Genomic DNA, 20,940 nt, shown 5'->3' with positions numbered 1-20,940 from the left:
TATAGAAGCAAGGTCTAGAATTGAAGGGCCTCAGAGTTAACCTAAGTAGGAAGGCTGTCTGCCTTCCTACTTAGGTTAACTCTGAGGCTCTTCAGGTAGCTGGTCCTGTTCGATCTGTAGAAAAGGCATAGGTAGAAACTCCATAAGATGCACCCAGTGTAAGCTTTGGACACATAAAAAGTGCAGCAATATCAGAGAAAGGTTAACAGAGAAACAGGTAAGTGGGAGATACACAGGTACAATAAACGCTGAAAATGTGCAGAAAATTGACTCCATCAACTGCCAGAGGTAGTAGATAGCTTCTGTTATCTAGGTACTCTGAGAATAAGATTAGGTTGGGCAAAGTTCAGAGAGTTCCTACCTCAGCTGGTAACAAGGAACCTCTCTCTCAGAGTGAAAGGCAGATTGTATGATGCCTGTGTGCATACAGCTATGCTATATGGCAGTGAAACATGAGCTGTGACTTCAGAGGACATGTGTAGGCTTGAAAGAAATGAAACCAATATGCTTTGCTGGATGTGCAATGTCAGTGTGCATATTCAACAGAGTGTAACCGTCCAACCCATGTCAGCATGGACGGTGGACGTTAAATGATGATGATATAATTACTTAAGATACACAATATTTAGATATGAGCTAATAATAGTTTCATACTGTGGGAACAAATTTATATGACATGCCTTGTCTCCAAGTGAATCCTTCACATAAGGCATACTATCTGCCAAATTATTGTATGCATGGTATGAAACTATTAATAGCTCATATTTAAATAGTGTATAATAAATCATATCTCTCACAGAATGGAGTACTTTCTTTGAACCTAGCTATAACAGAACAGTGAACTAGATATACATGTGTGTGTGTTTATGTGAATACATATTTTCCCCTTTTCACACCATATATATATATGTTCAACAATTCCTAACTTGAATGTTTCTCTTCTCATTAAGGTTTTTTTATGTTCTTTTGTAACTTTCAGTGAATTTCTTACTTTTCACTTCTAACACCATTCTAGCATAGATGTTTCTTTCCACATTATGGTTTTTTGGTATTCCTCTATTCTGGTTTCTGGCCCTTTGAGCTCCCTCTACTCCAGTTTCTCCTTTATATGATCTTTCACAAAAATGAGGGATGTTGAGGATTAACCCCTATTGAACCCTCCATGGGCAGAACATTTTTATCAAGTCTGGGACATGCCAAATAACCAATGTTGATGTAGTTATAGGAAACTTTGGTAAGTTCAGTGATTGAGAAGAGTGAAGAATTCAACATTTCAGACATTTGCTCATTGTGAAGAAGTGACATTGTCACTGGTTCATGTGAACCCCGATATGGTTAAAAGTCTGTCTGATAGGCAGTGCTATAGCATGGCCATAGCTGATAAATAAAACAAATTAAGCAACAACTACTGACTGTGTAATTAAAAAGTTTGTTTCATAACCACATGGTTTTGGATTCAGACCTACTGTGACACTTTGAATAAGTGTCTTCTACTATAGCTCTGGGCCAAGTAATTGGGTGGACAGAAATTTTTGTAAATATATACATGTGTGTGCATGTGCTTGAATATTCTGCACTTGTTGCTGTTTGAGCAAAGCAGTACCAATGTCAACATTTTGACGAGTTGCCCTGCATTTTTGAAAGCCTATGGAATAAAGAAATCTCTTACTTGATCAATAGATATTGAGAGCATGAAACGTTTTGGCAGTTATTTTAGTTCCATTAACTTTCCCAACATCAGACATTTTAACCCTTTAGTATTTAAAGTCCATATTCAGCCCAAACATTTTACCTATTTTATATTCAAACTGACCAGATTCAGCATCAAACACCTACCTTGCACTGTCATTCTAAAAATAAACAATCATGTCTTAGAAATCTCTAAGCTATAAGATCATACATGATTTTTAAAAATGTATGGTGCTTTGGCACAGCCACAGTCAAATGGCTGAAACAAGTAAAAGAATAAAGCAAGTAATCTGAATGATGTAGGGTGAATGCTTACCACGTTCTCTCTCTCTCTCCCACTTGCTCTGTTTATGTGTGTGAGGAGAGGGAAAATATGTATGTCAATCATGGCCAATGGATAAATTATATTGTCTCACTCTCTCTCTCTCCTTCTCACTCTTTGTGTCTGTTTGTGTATATTTTTCTGTGTACATGCATACATGTGTATTTTCTTCCAGCACCAAAAAGTACCTTTGTCAAAACAGATTGAATGTATCAAATCATGATTGATGACAAGAAGAGCACTCAAGCAAATATAAATTGTACTTCAAATAACTTTCATGGAAAAATAGATGTTAAAAAGGAACAAATGAATAATTCAAGATCAACAAAAAGTTAAATTGTATTGAAATGAATGTTTATTCAAAACAATTACAAAGTAATTATATTGATAAAATGTAAAAAGGATTTTAAAAAAACACATGGGTTGCACACACATGCCAATGCATGCTTAGTGTACGTCAGCTAGTGTGCAGCTTACAGCTGGACTACAAAGTGTACATTCTGAAAGGTGTCATGCTAATATATATATGTGTGTGTGCATATATATATGAATGTATATATAAAAAAACTTTAAAAAAAAAATTGTTTAAAAAGGTTCTGCCAATGTGTAATGTACACATATTTGTATCATAAATACGCATGTCCGGAGTACACATGATGTGACGTGAAGAAACTGCATAGATGTATTTGTTTGTGAGAGTGTATGCTTGTGTATTTGAATAAATTTTGGAAACAATTGTGTGTATACATATATATAAATATATATATATATATATATAAATTAAGGCACAAACCTCAAACAATTGAAGTGTTGTACCCCAATTCTTACATTTCATTTGGATGCGAGCTATCAGCTCTCACCTCAACCCGTCAGAGTTAGGGAAGAGTGAGTAATTAAGTACTCGGTGCTCCTGTTGCTGTCACACACCGCAATGAAGGACACAAGCGATGCTGAGAGTTTCTACTATGGTCAGTTGGTTGACTTTTATGAATATGCCCATCTATGGAGAGAGGGGTGAGCAGGTAGGCAGGAGGGGGAGGAAAGCTAGGTTATTTCAATATTGAGGGGTTACTCCTACATGGTGAACTAGTTACAATAGAGTACCCTGATATGGTTTATGTACTTAGAGAATGGGTACACTAATGTGCTGTTACTTAAAAACAGTCAAGTTTCAGCAGACATAACCACGTATGTGTGTATGTATATACATACATACATACATACATATATATATATATATACACACACACACACACACAAATGCACAAGCACATTCTAAATCACATCTCTCCCTCGCTCTCTCTCTTCTACACACACATTTCATGTACATACATAGACTTATGCAAAATTTTCGAAGACATTCGCAAAGGTTTTATCTAAGTTTCATTAAAATAAACTCAGCATGATATAAAAGGGTTTATTGACTACAGTAGTATCTTTGTCAACTAATAGTAGGTGGATACTAATTATAAATATGAGTAGGTCTACTAATAGCTTAGTACTATGCCAAAAAGGTAGGTGCTTGCAGAAATAAATGTCAAAGTGCTCATTACAATTGATAAACAAAGTCTGGAAGATGTTTGGTATTTATATGTGTTTATGTTAGCATATATATTGAATCAGATGCCAGTGGCTCTAATCACTTGGCTTGGGGAGCATCCCATTCAACCTGGTGTGGATAGGTAGGCCTATAACTAGCAGAGACAACTCACAATGGCACACTGAATCTTCACTTGGAAGTGGATTGAAAACAGCAGAATGGAATGAATATATATATTATGGATGCAGATATGGCTGAGTGACTGAGAAGTTTGCTTTACAACCATGAGATCAATCTTAGGCAAATGACTTTCATATCTCAGCTTCACCCCAAACTTGGGAGTGAATTTAAGCTGATGGAAACTGTGTAAAAGCCTGTTGGATTGATTGTACCTGTAATTCAATGGTTCAACCTTGTATCACTCATGTCATGCTAAGGGTACAATTGTCTGTAGAATACTCAGCCATCATGATGATTCAATGACTCCTCATCCAATCGATCAAACAACTGAATGTTCATATTAATGAGAGAACCATCACATACATACATACATACATATATATATATATATATATATATATATATATATATATATATATATATATGGGCTCTCTCATTAATTTAATCTATTTACATATGCTGCAGGAATTTATGTCAAAATGTGTGTTTGTGTGTATACATATGTATGCTTAACTATATGTAATGTATGTGTGCATATCTACATGTAATGACAAACATATCAAAAATGTAATAAATGCACCTGCATTGAAGAGCCCAAGAAGGAATAATAATTTTTTTTTTTACACAGGTAATAAAGTTATAGAGATAGAGATGTATACATACTTATGTCTGCTGTGCACAGCTGGCTGCACACCAATCTCAAGAGATGATATGAAGGAGATTAAACAACATACACACACACACACAAAAAAAAAAAGCTAGATTCACATTATACAATCAGCTTGGTTGAGCAGGTCACTAAATAACCACCCTCTGCCCTCCTCACTCACGTATATATACAGATCAACCATTCTTGTGTTTCACCGAAGACACAGTGTGTGGAAAAAAAAAAAAAAAAAGTATAATTGTTTCTATTATTGGTACAAGGCCAGAAATATGAGGGAAGAGAAAAGTTGATTAAATCAACCCCAGTACTTGACTAGTACTTTATTTTATTGACCCCCAGAAGGATGAAAGGCAAAGTTGACCATATTATTATTTGAACTCATAACATAAAGGACCATAGTTAATACCAGAAAGCATTTTGGCTGACATTGTCAATTCTGCCAATTTCCTATGGTTTTTAACAGGTTCAAGGCCAGACATTTTTGGGGAGGGATGTAGTTGATTTTCACTGGTACTATATATTCTACTGATCAAAAGGGATAAAAGGCAAAGTTGACTTTTGTGAAATTTGAACTAAGAACATAAAAAAAAAACAGAACAAGGTATTGTCCAATGCTCCACTGATTCTGCTAGTCCATTGCCTATAAGTAATAATGGTTTCAAATTTTGGCACAAAGCCAGCAATTTCAGGGGAGGGGACACGCTGATTACATTGACCCCAGTGTTCAACTGGTGCTTGTTTATTTTATCGACCCCAAAAAGATAAAAGGCAAAGTTGACCCTGGTGGTATCTGGACTCAGAACGTGAAGCCAGAAGAAATGTTATGAAGCATTTTTCCCAGCATGGTAATGATTCTGCCAGCTCACCACCTTAATAATAATAATAATAATTGAAATATTTTCTTTTGACTAGGCACAAGGCAACATTAATAATGGATTTCACACCTGAAGTTGGCTCAAGGCCACTATAACAATAACAATAATTTTTTTTTAAACTACCAGAGACCAGAAGAATATAGCAGTATAGAAAAACATAAGAAAACAGAAAGCATATTTATTAGTTCTTTGTTAAAACTGGTAGTTTAAAATTTTACTTCCACATCATTAAACTGCACTCCCCCCCCATTTCTTGTCTTCTGCTTAGTTTATATGCACACACACTTGCATGTAAGAATGTGTGTGTGTATGTGTATATATATATATATATATATATATATATATATATATATATACACACACACACACACGCATATACACATATAAGCATACATGTATATATACATATAAGTGTGTGTGTGTGAGTATATATATATATATATATATATATATATATATATATATAAATAAAACACATAGGTGAGGAAACCTGCTATACAGATGGTAATCATTGGTATAGACCAACCCAAAGACAATTTAGGGAACTTTTATATTCATTCATTCATTTTTTTTGAGGAAATTTTAGAAAATTTAATTTGAAAAGGAAAAACATTAAAAAATTACTTTTAAATTCCTTATATCCAAACATACATGTCACTTGTGTGTGTGTGTGTGTGTGTTTATTACATAAGTGCTTGCTTGTCAGTTAATGTGTGTATATATGTTTGTATACACTCACACATGCACATAAAGCCCACAATAAAAGGTGGGAAAGTAATTAAAAAATGGAATCCTTACATTTGTTCCCAAAAGAGTGATGAAATGGAAGTAATAATAGAGTCGGATTTACTTGGATTTCCCACCCACCCTGGCTGTAGATCAAACAGGGGAGGAAATGATATCTCTCTAGTTTTACATCTGCTACACCAGACAACACTAAAATGTTGGTGGCAGTGTACATAATGAATATGATAATAGTTTCTAACATAGGCACAAGGCCTGAAATTTGGAAGAAAGAAATAGTCAATTGAACCAACCCTAAAAGGATGGAAAACAAAGTTGATCTTGGCAGGATTTGAACTCGAAACATAGAGAGCTAGAAGAAATACCACATGTCAATTATTCTAACAATTCTGCCAATTCATTGCCCTTAAATAACTTTTTCTAAGGCCAAAATTTGAGGGTAGGAGGGTTAGTTAATGAAACTGACTTTATTTTATAGACCCAGAAAGGATGAAAGGCAATGTGGTTTTGATGGTGATGAAGATGATGATGATGTTTGTATTGGCAAAGATAGAGATGCATGAGATTTGGAAAAAAATGGTGAGGATCAGAGTGAAATGGAATTTGAAATAAAAGTTGTTAAGTTTTAGTTTTTACAATGTATATTTAGTGAAATGCTATTTCAAACAAGTGAGAATTGAAACCAAGTTACTAAGACATTTCCTCTAGTTCTCAATATGCCACCTCATCTTAGCAATAGTAATAACTATATCTAACATAGGGCACATGACTTGAAATTATTGGGGCAGTGGGATACATAAATATATCAACCCTAGTATGACACTGGTACTTTATTTTATCAAGAATAATATTCAAAAGTTGACCCCATAATTTAAAGAACAATAACTAAATCCTCCAAAATATTTTGTCTGCTCTAACAATTCTGCCAATCTACAGCCTTCATGATGGTGGTGGTGGTGGTTTCAAATTTTGGCTCAAGGACAGCAATTCCAAGGGAAGGTGTAAGTTGATTACATCAACCGCAGTGCTCAACTGGCACTTATTTTACTGAACCTGAAAGGACGAAGGGCAAAGTCAACCTTGGTGGGATTTAAAATAAGAACGTAAAGGGGCTGAAACAAATAATGCATGACATTATTCCTCCAACACTCTAATGATTCTGCAAATTCACCACTCAAAAATTGTTAAAAATAGCCACAAGGCTTGAAAATTGGAAGATGAGGTTAGTCAATTTACATTGAATCCAGTGGAATAGAAAAGCAAAGCTGACCTTGGCGGGATTTGTACCCAGGATGCAATGTTAGAAGAAATACCCAAAAAAATTTAGCCAAAGTTTTACCAATTCTATCAATCCATTGCCCTAACTATAATAATATCAATGATTATGACTGAGAAGACACTAATAAAGATTTATAACAGCTTCATTGATATTTCAGAGTCAATAAAATATAATAAACATGTTGAAATGCTTAGATGAATTAGGCACTGGGCTACAAACTATTAGACTTTAAGTTCAAATCTACTGCAAGTACTGAGTTTCTGGATAAAACAAATTTGATCCAGTTTATCCAGAAAGGAACTGTCCTGCCCTCACAAACATATTACATGGGGGTAGGGGATGGGATTGTTGTTGTTGTCATCTGTAGCTGTAGGTATGGATACAAGTCTTTTGAATGTATAAATTTAATGTTTTCATAAAAAATGGTGACAAAAACAAAATACCAAATAAATTAGCTAGGCACTAAATTATACTCAGAATATCCCCACCAACTAAGATAGGCACTAAACTGAATTATGGAGGTAAAAAAAAAAAAAAAGACCCATCTACATGTAGCTTTAAAATCAAACAAAATAGGTAGGTATTAAACTCCAAACTGATATCACCAAGGAACTTACATGGATAAATAAATAAATAAAAAATCAAAACAACCCCACCCTCACAATATACCTTTACTTTATTTCATGATTCTTACCGCCATAGTTTACTCTGGAAAGGACTTAGAACTGACTTCAGGGGAAAAATTTTTTAAAGTGGAAGAGGGGCAGTGGTGATATAAGCAAACCAAAATCAATAACTAAAAAAGAAAAAGAAAAAGCAATTTGTTGTACAATAAAAAAAAGTAGCAAGATCCATTAAATAATTATGATGATGATAAGAAAGCAAAATAATTGTTTGTTGTTGAAGATTAAAATGGATTGTGAAAAGCATCTGAATGCAGGGACCCTAAAAAATGAAGCTAAAACAACCGTAATACATTTAGAGAGGTGTTGTCATTGCAGATATAGCCATTGACTTAATAATAAAAAAGTTAAACATGAGATAGGGGAGGAAATGAGAACACACAGCTTTGGTCAATTTGAGAACTTAGTTGCTAATTGATCATATATCAACTCTGGAAAGAGGATGGCTGGCAGAGCTAAACTTCACAGGATTTGAATTCAAAATATAAATACCAGAAGGCATATTGATTGCCTCCTTAATGATTCAGGGAGAGTACTTGACTGATATACATTATTTTATGGACCCCCAGAAGTATGAAAAGCAAAGTTAGTTGCAGTAGGATTTGAACTTAGAGCATATAGACCTATAACAAATAACACAAGGTATTTTGTCTGATGTGCTAAACTATTCTGACACTTTACTGTCCTAATAACAGTAATAATAATAATAATTATTTTAAATTTTGGCAAAAGGTCAGCAACTTTAGGAGAATATAAGCTGATTGCATCAACCCCCACCCCACCATACTTGACTGGTACTTATTTTATCCTGAAAGGATGAAAGGCAAAAGTGATGTTGATAGTATTTGAACTTAGAACTCAAGAGAAATGCTGTAAGCATTTTGTCTAACATACTAACGATTAAGCTAGTTCTGTTGCCATAATAACAATAATAATAAAAAATGCTTTCTTTAGGTTGACAAAAACATAAAGTGATTGTTTTGTGACTTGGTGAAAGATCAGTATATGATGAAAATAGATTGCATATGTATGTATATAAAGTGAAGGTGGGTAATGAGATGCAAATTCTACTCTGCTGTTATTTAAACACAAAACTTTGAGTCATCAAAACTAGATACAAAATAAACTTCTACTGTCTTTGTTTATATACTAGTTTTAAGGGAAGGGGATTTACTCAATCCAGTCAACTCCTAGAATATTACCGGTACAATTTTATATCAATTTTGCAGGGACAAAAGCCAAATTCCATTTCAGTCCAAACTGAGAAGTAGATATAACAAAGTATTTTTCTCTAACACAGCACAGATTTTGCCACTCACCATCTTGCTGATGACGATAATAATAACAAGGACTCTTTCTACTAAAGATACAAGGCCTGAAATTTTGGGGAAGAGGGTTAGTCAATTACATCAACCCCAGTGCTCAACAGGTACTTATTTTACTGACCCCAAAAGGATGAAAGGCAAAGTTGACTTCAATGACATTTCAACTCAGAATGCAGAACTGGAAGAAATGTTGGTAGGCATTTTGTCTGGCACATTAATGGTTCTTCCAGCTTGCTGCCTTGATGATCATAATGATGATGATGATGATGATGATGATAATAATGATTTCAAATTTGTCACAAGGCCAGCAATTTCAGAGGAGGGGGTAAGTTGATTGCATCAACCCAGTTTTTAACTGATACCTTATTTTATCAACCCCGAAAGGATGAAAGGCAAAGTCGACCTTGGCGGGATCTGAGCTCAGAATGTAGACAGATGAAATGCCATTAAGCATTTTGCCCAGTGCAGTAACGATTCTACCAGCTCGCAACAATTTAAAATTTTTTGTACAAGTCCAGCAATTTTAGGGGGAGGGGTTGGTCAATTATATTGACTCCAGAGGGATGAAAAGCAAAGTTGACAATGGTAGGATGCTCTAACAATCCTACCAAATAATAACAATAATTGTTTCTAATATAGGTGCAAGACCTGAAATTTAAGGGAAGTGGTTAGTCAATAATACCATCAACCCTGGCACTTATCTGGTACTTATTTTATTAACCCCAAAAAGTTGGGGGGAAAAAAAAAAAAAAAAAAAAAAAGACCTTGGTAGGATTTGAACTCAGAAGTTTAAGAATTGGAACAAATACAGTATGGCATAACAACAATGATGTTGATAGTTTCCTTTCTTTTTTTTGCATAGGCACAAATTCCTGTATTATTTTAAGGGAAAGATATATTTAATATTAACTTTGTTAATTACAGGTATTTACTCTGTAAATATCTCTCCACTTATCAGGCAATGAAAGAGGGTGATGGTGGGGGAAGGAGTAACTGGGCTATAAAAGGTGAAGTCAAGGTTGGCATGATTTGAACCCAGAACCACTGAACCAGAGAGTGTAAAGAGCATCTAACTAGTTCTCCACAGTCCAAACCATCTCCAGTGCACTTATAACAATGATTGCAATATGAGTAGTAACCACACACACACACACACGAATGTGCATAAATATTCATACACATCCACATAATCTTATTATAGATGTAACAGGTCCAATACTAAAGGCCACCTTTGAAAGCAAGTCGAGAGAGGGAGGAGGTGGGGGAGAAAAATGGCTTAAAAAAATATTATTGAGGTGGAAATAATTTTGAAACAGGAAAATATAACAGCAGTTGAGTAATAAAGTTAACGATTTTCTTTCTTTACATTGGCCAAAAGCCACAAATTTATTAGAGACATTAGAGTTGATTAGATTGACCCTTACCCCTTCCCCATCTGTACATGTGTGTGTATGTGTTTGTGATATCTATTTCTTTCTATTCTTTTATCAACAATCCCAGAGGATCAATTCGAAGGGATAGTGGTGGTGATGGTGGTGGAAGAAATTATAAATACAGTAAGGTATCCAGTCTGGCATTTTACCATTTCTGTCATTGCATCAATCCTGATTAAAAACTAATTCAATACAGTTCGTAATTATTTCTTACAAATAGCAAATTCTTTCAGAGGCACTCACTAGGCCAACATGTGAAAGAAACAGAGTGGAAATAGTCAACTAAACTGATACCAGTGTATCACTGGTATATATTTTATTTTGAGTATTAAAAAAAAAAAGCAGTGTAATATTGCATCCCCACTCCAGCTGTGCCCACTTCCTTATCTTAGCAACAGCAGTACATTTTTTAGTAGACATAAAGTCTGCCTCAATCCAGCAGGTGGTTCACAAAGCCAGAGCTTACCCAGATTTTCAAGGTATTCAGACTGAGACTACAAGATTTCTCAAGAAACCAGCCAGTCACAGAGCAAAGCTCAAAGTAACCATTGCTACTCATTTTCAGTTGAGTGGACTGCAGCAATATGAGATCAAACCCATGTCCTAACAATTGTGAGCACAACACCCAAAACTACTAGCCACATCTTTCAGAGTAAATCTAAAGCGGGGCCTGGGAAAATTGTGGTAGGGCATGGGATCCACTGCTTTTGTTTTTTTTAGTGGGATATGGAATTGTGAAAATCTTTTTCTTTATAGCAAGCATATTACAACTTTTTTCCCAACCATCAGTGGGGCATATATTTTTCTGGAAAGTTACAGCGGGGGAGGTTGGGAAACACTGATCTAAAGTGAAAGAATTTATACATTTTATTTGACAGGAAGAGATATGGATGACATGTTTTTCACAAAGATACTTAGGAAAAGTAAATAAACTGAAGAGACCAAATTAGGAATTGAAACTAAATTCACTAAATTTTGATAATAAATCAACTACAGTGCTTACTAATGATGATGATGATGATGATGATGATATTTATATGTTGGCACAAAATGAAAGATTTTTGATTAAAATAACCCTCAGCACATTACTGATGGTCATTACAACAGTCATGGTGGGATGGAAGGTAAAAAAATCATCAACAGGATTTGAATCATGACATAAAGGGATAAAATTAAATATTGTAAGGCATCTAGTCTGGTGCTTCACAAATTCTGACAATCTTCTCCGTTAATAATCGTTTCTGATTTAGACACAGGGCCAACAATTTTGAGGGGGGGGGGGGGTCAATACCAATGCCCCAGTATTTGACTCTACTTTGTTTTATTAACCCTGGAGGGTGAAAGGTAAAGTTAACCTCAGCATGTTTCATCTAAACTCAGAACAGAATTGGAACAAGTACAGCAAAAGCATTTTTTCCTGACATTGTAACAGACCTGCCAGATTTCCAACTTTCTGTTAATAATAACTGTTTACAACTTAGGCACTAAGGAAGAGTTGCTTAAATCAACCCCAGGACTTAACAGGTACTTTATTTTATCAACCTCAGAAGGATGAATGACAAAGTTTACCTCGGTGGGATTTGAACTCAAAATTTTAAGAAACCAATTTATCTGACATACTTATCGATTCTGCTAATCCATCACACTTATAAAACATTAATAATAATAATAATAATAATTTCTAACATAGGTAAAAGGCCACAAATTTTAGAGGGAGAGTATAGCTGATCTAATTGACCCTTGAATATGACTGGTACGTCAGAACATTACATCTGTGGAAAGATGAAAGGCAAACTTTATACCAGTTGTCACAAATTTATAACAAAAAAAAAAAAAAAAAAAAAGAATATAACACCTTCAAATTACAGATTGAACAGAGTGGAAAGGTTTAACACTTAGACTCTTTAAAAAGAGTCTGTAGAAACAAAATGAAAAGGGCACAACCAGGGATTGAAACAGGTATGAGGTCAACTCTTGCTTTACACACTAGTGGTAGTAATGATATATATATCATTGCTACCACTGTCATATATATGTTGTGGAGGGATAGAGTTAATTGGATGGAGCCCTGTATATTACTGGTACTCAAAAAATAGATGAAAAGTCAAAGTTAGCTTGGGATTTCAAACTGAACTCAGAGGAATGTAACTCCAAAGTAATTTAACCAGTTTCAATAATTCTGTTGCTTTAATAACTATTAATGATAATACTAGTAGTAGCTAGTAAAGGGAGGCACAGTTCATGTGAGGCAATTGTACAATCATCATCAGGTAAAAACCTTACTACTAACAGCTGATATTTTGAAAATCCCCGAAGCAAGGCAACAGTACTGAGGTTGTCTCAGTCTGAAACAGCAAGAACAGGTTCCATCTCTACATCAAATAATAGCTTTGAAAGTAGAGAATGGGGAAGACATCCAGTTGTAAAAAAACTTGCTTTAACAATATAACGAATATGCTACACACATATTTGCAACAATGTAAACAAAATACTTCACCTTAGCCAACATTATTACCAAGCCCAGAATGTGAAGGGTGGGGGGAAACCAAGGCAACGTTGATCTTAGCAGAATTTAAACTTTGAATGTGGATAAACTTGAAACTAAATATAAAATATTTTAGCATGGTGGTCTGCAAGTTTTATGTGAGTGTCATCAATAATAATAATAATAATAATAATAGTTTCAAATTTTGGCACAAGGTCAGCAAGTTAGGAGGGGAGGTGTGAGTCAGTTACATTAACCCCAGTGCTCAACAGACATTTGACCTTGAAAGGATGACAGGTGAAGTTGATCTTAGCAGGATTTGCACTCAGAATGTAAAGACAGACAAAATGCCACTAAGCATTTTGCTTGGTGTGCTAAAAATTCTTTCAGCTCACCACCTTAATAATAATGATAATCCTTTCTAATATAGGCACAAAGCCTGAAATTTGAGGGAGGGGGTTAGTTGATTACATCGACCCCAGTACTCAACTGGTACTTATTTTATCAACCCTGAAAAGATGAATGGTAAAGTCGACCTCAGTAGAATTTGAACACAGAACGTAGACGGATGAAATACTGCTAAGCATTTCACCCAGCATGCTAATGATTCTGCCAGCTCGCTACCTTAATAATAATAATAGTTGTTTCTAATTCAGGCACAAGGCTAGCAATTTTGAGGGCAGCAGGACGGTCAATACCATCACTTTCCGAATGTTTGACTGGTACATTATCTTATTGATTCCTCTGGAGTTGATAAGTACTAGTCAAGTACTGAGTTTGATAAAATAAATACTGCAAAGCATTTTATCTACCAATTCTACTGGTCCAAAATCTGAGTAATGATAATATTAATAAATCTATCTAATGTAGGCACAATGGTGGAGGCGGTATAGGTGATTAAATCAACCACAGTAATATTGAATAACTAAGTGGACTAACATGGTATTTTGAACTCAAATGGACAAGGTACATAGCTAAATAATGCAAAATATTTCATCCATTGTTCTGTAATAATAATAATAATAATAATAATAATCCTTTTTATTATAGGCACAAGACCTGAAACTTTTGGGGGAGGGGCAAGTCAATTACATTGACCCCAGTGCTCAACTAGTGCTTACTTTATGGACCCTGAAAAGATGAAAAGTAAAATCAACTTCAACAGAAATTGAACTCAGAACATAGAAATCGACGAAATGCCTATAGCTTCTAATGTAAGCCAGCAGTTTTCAGAGAGTACAGTTGATTGGTACTCTATTTTATTGAGACTTGAGGGATGAAGGGCAAAGGTGATCTCAGCAGGATTTGAACTCAGAACATAATATGATCAAAGCCTCTGCCCACCACTCAGCTGATAACTGTAGAAGGGGTTATTATTATTATTATTAAGTCAATGGATTGACAGAATCAATCCATTGACTTAATAATAATAACCCGTTCTACAAAAGGCACAAAGCCTGAAATTTAGGGGGAGGGGACTAGTTGATTACACCGACCCCAAAAGGATGAAAGGCAAAGTCAACCTTGGCAGAATTTCAACTCAGAATGTAGCGATGGGTGAAATGCCACTCACATTTCATTCAACGTGCTAACGATTCTGCTAGCATGCCACCTTAATAATAATAATAATAACAGCTGTTTCTAATTTAGACACTAATTTAGGGACAAGTCCAGAAATGTTGGGGGAGGGTGTTGATTACATCAACCCAATACTTGACTAGTAGTTTATTTTATTAACTACTGAAGAGATGGAATGCAAAGCTGACCTAAACAGGACTTGAACTCAAAATGTAGAGTTAGAACAAATACTACAAGGCATTTTTTTTTTTTTTGACCACTAACAATTCTGTTAGCTGGCTGTCCCATGTAATAATAATAATTTCTGATTCAGGCACAAAGCCAGAAATTTTAAGGGGAGTTGGTCAGTCAATTACAACAACTAAAGAGGAATGAAAGGCAAAATTGTTGTACGAGGAATTTGAACTCAGAATGTAAAGTACCAGTACAAATATTACAAAGCATTTTTTCTGATGTTCTAATGATTTTGCCAGTTTATCACTTTAAAAATAATAATTTCTTTAACTACAAAAAGTTTACATTAAGAAAAACATTAAGGACAGCACAGGACAAAACACTGAGTGTGTGTGTGTGTGTGTTGTTGTGAGGGTTGTCCACTATCACCTGGCTGTCATGTCTCACCGTAATACTAATACTAATAATATCTATCACAGCAGCAGCAATTTTATTGGTAGTAGTAGTTGTAGTAGCAGTAAGTTGTACCAGCAGCAATATTTAAGGAAAGTAAAATCAATTGCAGTGTAAATAATGGAGAAACAGTCCACACGAAGAGAGTAAAATACTAAGAGAGGAATGTGATGTTTATCATCATCAATCATCATCATCATTGTTGTTATTGTTAAACTAGATGGGGAAGGCACAGAAGTAAAAGGAAACAGACCACGGTTTAGAATGATACAGAAATTCAGTCAACCAAAGGGCTACTCTGGCAGAATAGTGGATTTCATCAGCAAATTACTTAAGTAAATTACTTAAGTTGTTTGTCTTTGTCGATCATTTTAATTTTGATATTTTGTCAGTTGTGTCAGACTAACCCCACCTTCACCAGCCCCTTCCTGTGTAATTCCTCTCTTGTCTATTTATTGGTCCAATTTATATTTATTGATCCCTTTCTTGGTTTTCCTGTTTACCTGTCCAACATTTTATTTCATTTGCTCTACTATCTACTACATTATCAGTTAGTTTATCTATCAGTAGAACTGGTCCCTTTTCATTTGTTGGTCTGCCCAACTCCCTGTCTTGTCCAGCTCATCCACCCAATGCAGTACAACCAGTCATCACTCATAAGTGAATATGGTTTGGTAACATTTACCATGATTTTGCTAATTGGTTTAGGTCTCTATGTAGTCATGGGCAGACACAGACACTCTTTTGGCCCCTTACCCTTGGCCTAGCAACACATCCAAGATGTGACAAATCGAGGGAGAGAGATGAATCAGCATCTGGCTAGTACTCATTTACAGCTGACTAGACTGGACTAACACAAGATGAAGTGCCTTGCTCAAGGACACTAAGTGCTGTCTGATCCAGGGATTGATCCCACAACTTGATACATAAGCTGAAAACCCTAATCACATGGTCATGAACCTTCATTCCTCTAATTCGACCATTATTCACCCAACTGGTCCCTCATTATTTGTATTTATAACAACTACATCCCCACCCTCCAGCCCAATCTGATTAATCTCTTGTCTGTCTCTTCAATTATTCCCCCATCATGTTCCAACTGACAGCAGACTTTGTCTTATTCTATCTGCCTGTATTTTTCTCATATCTTCCACTACTCTCAACTTAGCGTGTCTATCTGACTAGTCCTTATTAGGCTTGTCTGTCCAACTACTGTTTATCATGTATGTCCTTCTCCGTCTACACTTTATCCTGTCAGTTCAGTTATCACCTCTTGGTGTATCAACCACCTTCTAAGTTTCATCACTATTCTCTGTTTTGGCTGACAAACTGTAAGTCAATGGTTTGCCACCACCACCTTCAATACTGATGACAAGATCAATAAACAACCAAACTAGGCCAAAATTTCAGATCTTCATTTACACACACATACACAGCTTAAATTGTAAAGACGAAAGATTTAAAGAAACTTTAAGTAACCCCAAAAGATCTTATACTCTTTCATAAAAATACAGAAAAACCTTCTGAACTGGTATTTACTATTTCTATGGTCAAAGACATTTAAAAAAAGGCTTTCAGAAGTTATTAGAATCAAAGATGGAGATAATGAGATGATAGGAATGATGTTTCGTTATTGACTACTGATATGAAGATAATTGAAAATTAAAAAAAGATGCAAAGATGCTGTTATTGTTCATGTTTGATGATGAAAAGATGGAGAAAAAAAATGTAATGCAAATTTTAAAAAAATAAAAATCAAATAAAATAAATAAAAATGAAGAAATCAATCCCCACCCCTCAAAATCTCAATTTTTTCTTTTGGAAAACTCCCTCCCCAGTTTGCCCCCCAACATAATACACACAAAAAAAAAAAAAAAAAAAAAAATTAAAAACAATTTTTAAAAATCACTCATGATGCAAAAAAATATTAAAAATATATTAAAATAATAGAATATAAAAAGGAAAGATCTGGAAGTTGAAATGACTTTTGTTGTTATTGCTACTGTTGCTGTTGTCGTCATCATTGTTGCAGTCATTTTCATAGAACAATATCAAGACCACATTAACCTACCCAACCATCTTCGTGTTCATCTGTGTCTAAAGGATAATGCTCATATATTGTAAATGCTTGTAAGTTTAAAGGCTTGTTGATTTTCATGTCTGAAATTTTAGTTTGGATTTTGTTTTGCATGATTTGCACTTTCTTGCATGTCTTCAAATCAAAGTGATTGCTTTTCTTTCTTTTATGTGATATCCAGAATAGCAAGAAACAAAATTATATAATATATACACAGACAGATAGGAAAAATAGGTATAGTGTACTAAGTATGACTATCTGAAAGAGAGAACTGAATAGATTTGTTGGCTGTAGAGGATTCCCTGCCCAGCCAGTATGAAGTGTGCTTACAGCCATTGGAAAAAGAAGAAAAGGGTAAAAGGTAGCTTGTAGAGGATATGAGAGGAGCAGAAAGAACTTCTAGCTGGTTATGGAATAAGAGAGAGAAGTTAAGCTGGAAACCAGGGGATGATGGAACTGATTTGGCCACCACTGCAGACCATACCACCAGGAGATGTGTTACAGATCAGGGTTGAAATACTCAATGGCCAGTGGATACTGTCTGATGACATCAATTTCCCTGGCCAAAAGCTACATTCACCAAAGGTGAATGATGAAGTATTTTCTTTTAGATGTTATCTATATCATAAAGTAACAATGAAAAGGAAAGTCAAAGATTGCAAGCTTAAAGATGTGATAGGGTTTGAAAATACAAAGTGGAGAGGAAAAAAAAAGGAGAGAGAGAGAGAGAGAGAGAGGGAGGGAGGGAGGGAGAGAGAGAGAGAGAGAGAGAGAGAGAGAGAGAGAGAGAGAGAGAGAGAGAGAGAGAGAGAGAGAGAGAGAGAAAGAATTATAATAAAAAGAAAGAGAAAAAAATTAGTTTTTCTTGTCTGATAGTGTATGATGATGATGGTAATGGTAGTGCAATGCTTTTGGTGGCATTTGTATGTGCTGTTGGGTGGTGTAGTGGTAGTCATTGCCCTCTGTAGATCACCAACCAAAGGTAAACAAACAATGCACAATATGCATGTAGATATGATGCCATTAGGCTGATACTCTACCTTTCCATGTGCAATGATAGAACTTCATCAGTGAGCTATGACAGAACTTTCAACAAGGCTGACTGAAGAAATGTGTCATCATTAGATGTACAAAGTCAGGAATTTCAGACCAATGGCATCAGCTAACTTAATTAAAACTATGTATGTGCATGTGTGTTTGTGTCTCAACCATGGCAACAATAACAAAACAAAAGGGAAGGTAAAAGATGACTAAAGGTGATGTGTGGCTGTGGTGGTGGTTGTGTTGATAGGGTCATGGTGATGGTGGGGAAGGGTCTTTGAGATGATTGTTGTCCAAGAGAGCTGCAAAAGACAAACAAAAAAAAAAGAAAGAAAAATATAAAACAGCAGCCTGTCCTCAATAACAACAGTAGTAGTAATAGTGGTAGTAGTAGTTGTTGTAACACAGGAGGATATAATTGGCTTTAACGAAGATCAATTAAAAAACATTAGACAGACGCCGGACGGTATTTTGTTTTGTTTTTTTTTTCATGTTTTTTGTTGTTGTTTTGGATTTTTTCCAGTTATTTTCCTTCAAATTTGTTTGTTTTACATTGATTCAATACTTTTTTTATTTGTGAATGTTGTAGTTTTTTTTTGGTGGTAGTGGTGGTGGTGGTGGGGGGGAATTTTGTAGTTTTGTTAGGATTGAGTTTTATAATTTCATCAATTAAAAAATTTTTTTTTCTCCCTGCCAACCTGCAGGAAAGGGAAGTTTAATTCCATTTTTGTTGTTGTGATTGCTGTAAAACTACTGTGATTTGTATAAAAAAATTTTAAAAAAGAATAGAAAATTTAAACAGAAGGGGGAGAGAGTGAGAGAGAGAGAGAGAGCGAGCGAGAGACTATAAAGATATGTAGTCCAAGTTGGTGCCATACTGCAAGGCTGTCTGGAAGTCTTCAGCAGAATCAGGGTACTCACACTTGATTTGGCCAACTGTGTAGCAAGGCATCGAACTATTTGTCGTCCCCACCGCACAGCCAGCATTCCATGTTGTGGCCACTGGTAACCCTCCAGCCCATACATAGCTGTTCTCCAGCCGGTATGAACCAGTTGTGGTGACAATGCCCAAAGGGGCCGACGTAATCATTGTTGTTGTCTGCAAAGCCTGCTGCTGTTGTTGCTGCTGTTGTTGTTGTTGTTGCTGTTGCTGGTTACCCGAAGCTACGATTTGGTGGTGCAGACATGCAGCATTAGCGGTCAGGTTAGCATTGTTGGAATTCACGCCAGCAGCTGCAACCACTGCGGTTGTGGACTGATGTTGTTGCTGTTGCTGTTGTTGCTGTGTTGTAAGGCTGGGCAGTGGTGTTGTCAGCTGCAACGAGAGGGAGGCTGCTGGTAGAAGTGTTGCACCAGTGGTGTTAAGATGCTGCTGGTTGTGCAGCTCATTGTGTGAATGTGCATGAGTGCTGCGATGTTTCTCAAGGTGCGCTCGCTGTGAGAACTCCTTACCACAAACTGTGCATTTGTGTTGTTTCTCGCCTGCATGGGTGCGCTCGTGTTTGTTCAGATGGTCTTTCCGTGAAAAAGCTTTCTTACATATCTGAAAAGATTAATAAATAAATAAATAGCAACTAAAATATTATAAGATACATAATAAAACATTTATAATTATACATACATATATATATATATATATATATATATATATATATATATATGGGAGAATTTACAAAAAAAAACAACAGACGAGGACAGGTGGTGTAAACAACTAAAGGATGTATTAGTTTAACGCTCAGGAATACAGCAGGTCTTTAACGTATATATATATATATATATATAATGCTCCAAGCACAGGATACTTCTTGCCTCAGGTTTACTTGATTAACAAACAGGTTCCACTCTAATTTCACTTGTGAGTGGTCAAGTGAGAGGAAGTTATCCAGCTATAAAAACAAATGAGAGAAAATACTATTTTACATACATTTTCCATATTGCTGCTTTTATTCAAGCCTCCAAGCCAGCTCTAGCAGAGTTATAGTCACCTGGTTAGATATTATCTGGCTACTAGGGTAAATTTTACAGTCCACTCCTTAGCAAACATTTGGGCTAGGTATTCAATTTGAAGATACTTTCCCTTTCTCTGTCCCCAACACCTCCTATCAGTCTAGGAGACCCTGTAGAGGCTTATGGGAACTATCTTCCCTCCTAATTAAAACATAAAAATCAAAAAATATTTCAGTTATGACACGGTCAATTTTTCTGAAGCACAAGCATGGCTATGTGGTCAAGAAGTTCACTTCTCAACCATGGTTTCAGGTTCAGTTCCACTGCATGGCAACTTGCGCAATGATCTTCTACTATAGCCCAGGTCAATCAAAGCTTTGCAAGTAGATTCGGTAGAAGCAAAATGAAAGCAGCCCCTCATTATTATGTGTGGAAGAAGAGGGGGAGT

The 20,940-nt window shown here is 35.5% G+C and overlaps 1 protein-coding gene across 4 annotated transcripts in view; it reads right to left on the bottom strand.

The window, feature by feature from the left end:
• Positions 1–2,343: 2,343 nt before the first annotated feature.
• LOC106870954 (uncharacterized) overlaps positions 2,344–20,940 on the bottom strand; it is a 66,965-nt gene continuing 48,368 nt past the window's right edge. For all 4 annotated transcript variants that reach the window (XM_089362608.1, XM_089362607.1, XM_089362610.1 and 1 more), the window contains exon 3: positions 2,344–20,088. In XM_089362608.1, coding sequence (XP_089218734.1) covers positions 19,390–20,088 — 699 coding nt within the window. In that variant the 3' untranslated portion in view covers positions 2,344–19,389. The remainder of the gene's footprint in view (positions 20,089–20,940) is intronic.

Source organism: Octopus bimaculoides, chromosome 14, assembly GCF_046866305.1.
Source record: "Octopus bimaculoides isolate indiv1 chromosome 14, ASM4686630v1, whole genome shotgun sequence".
In the NCBI taxonomy this organism is placed as follows: domain Eukaryota; kingdom Metazoa; phylum Mollusca; class Cephalopoda; order Octopoda; family Octopodidae; genus Octopus; species Octopus bimaculoides.
This window is presented reverse-complemented; position numbering and strand designations above follow the sequence as displayed.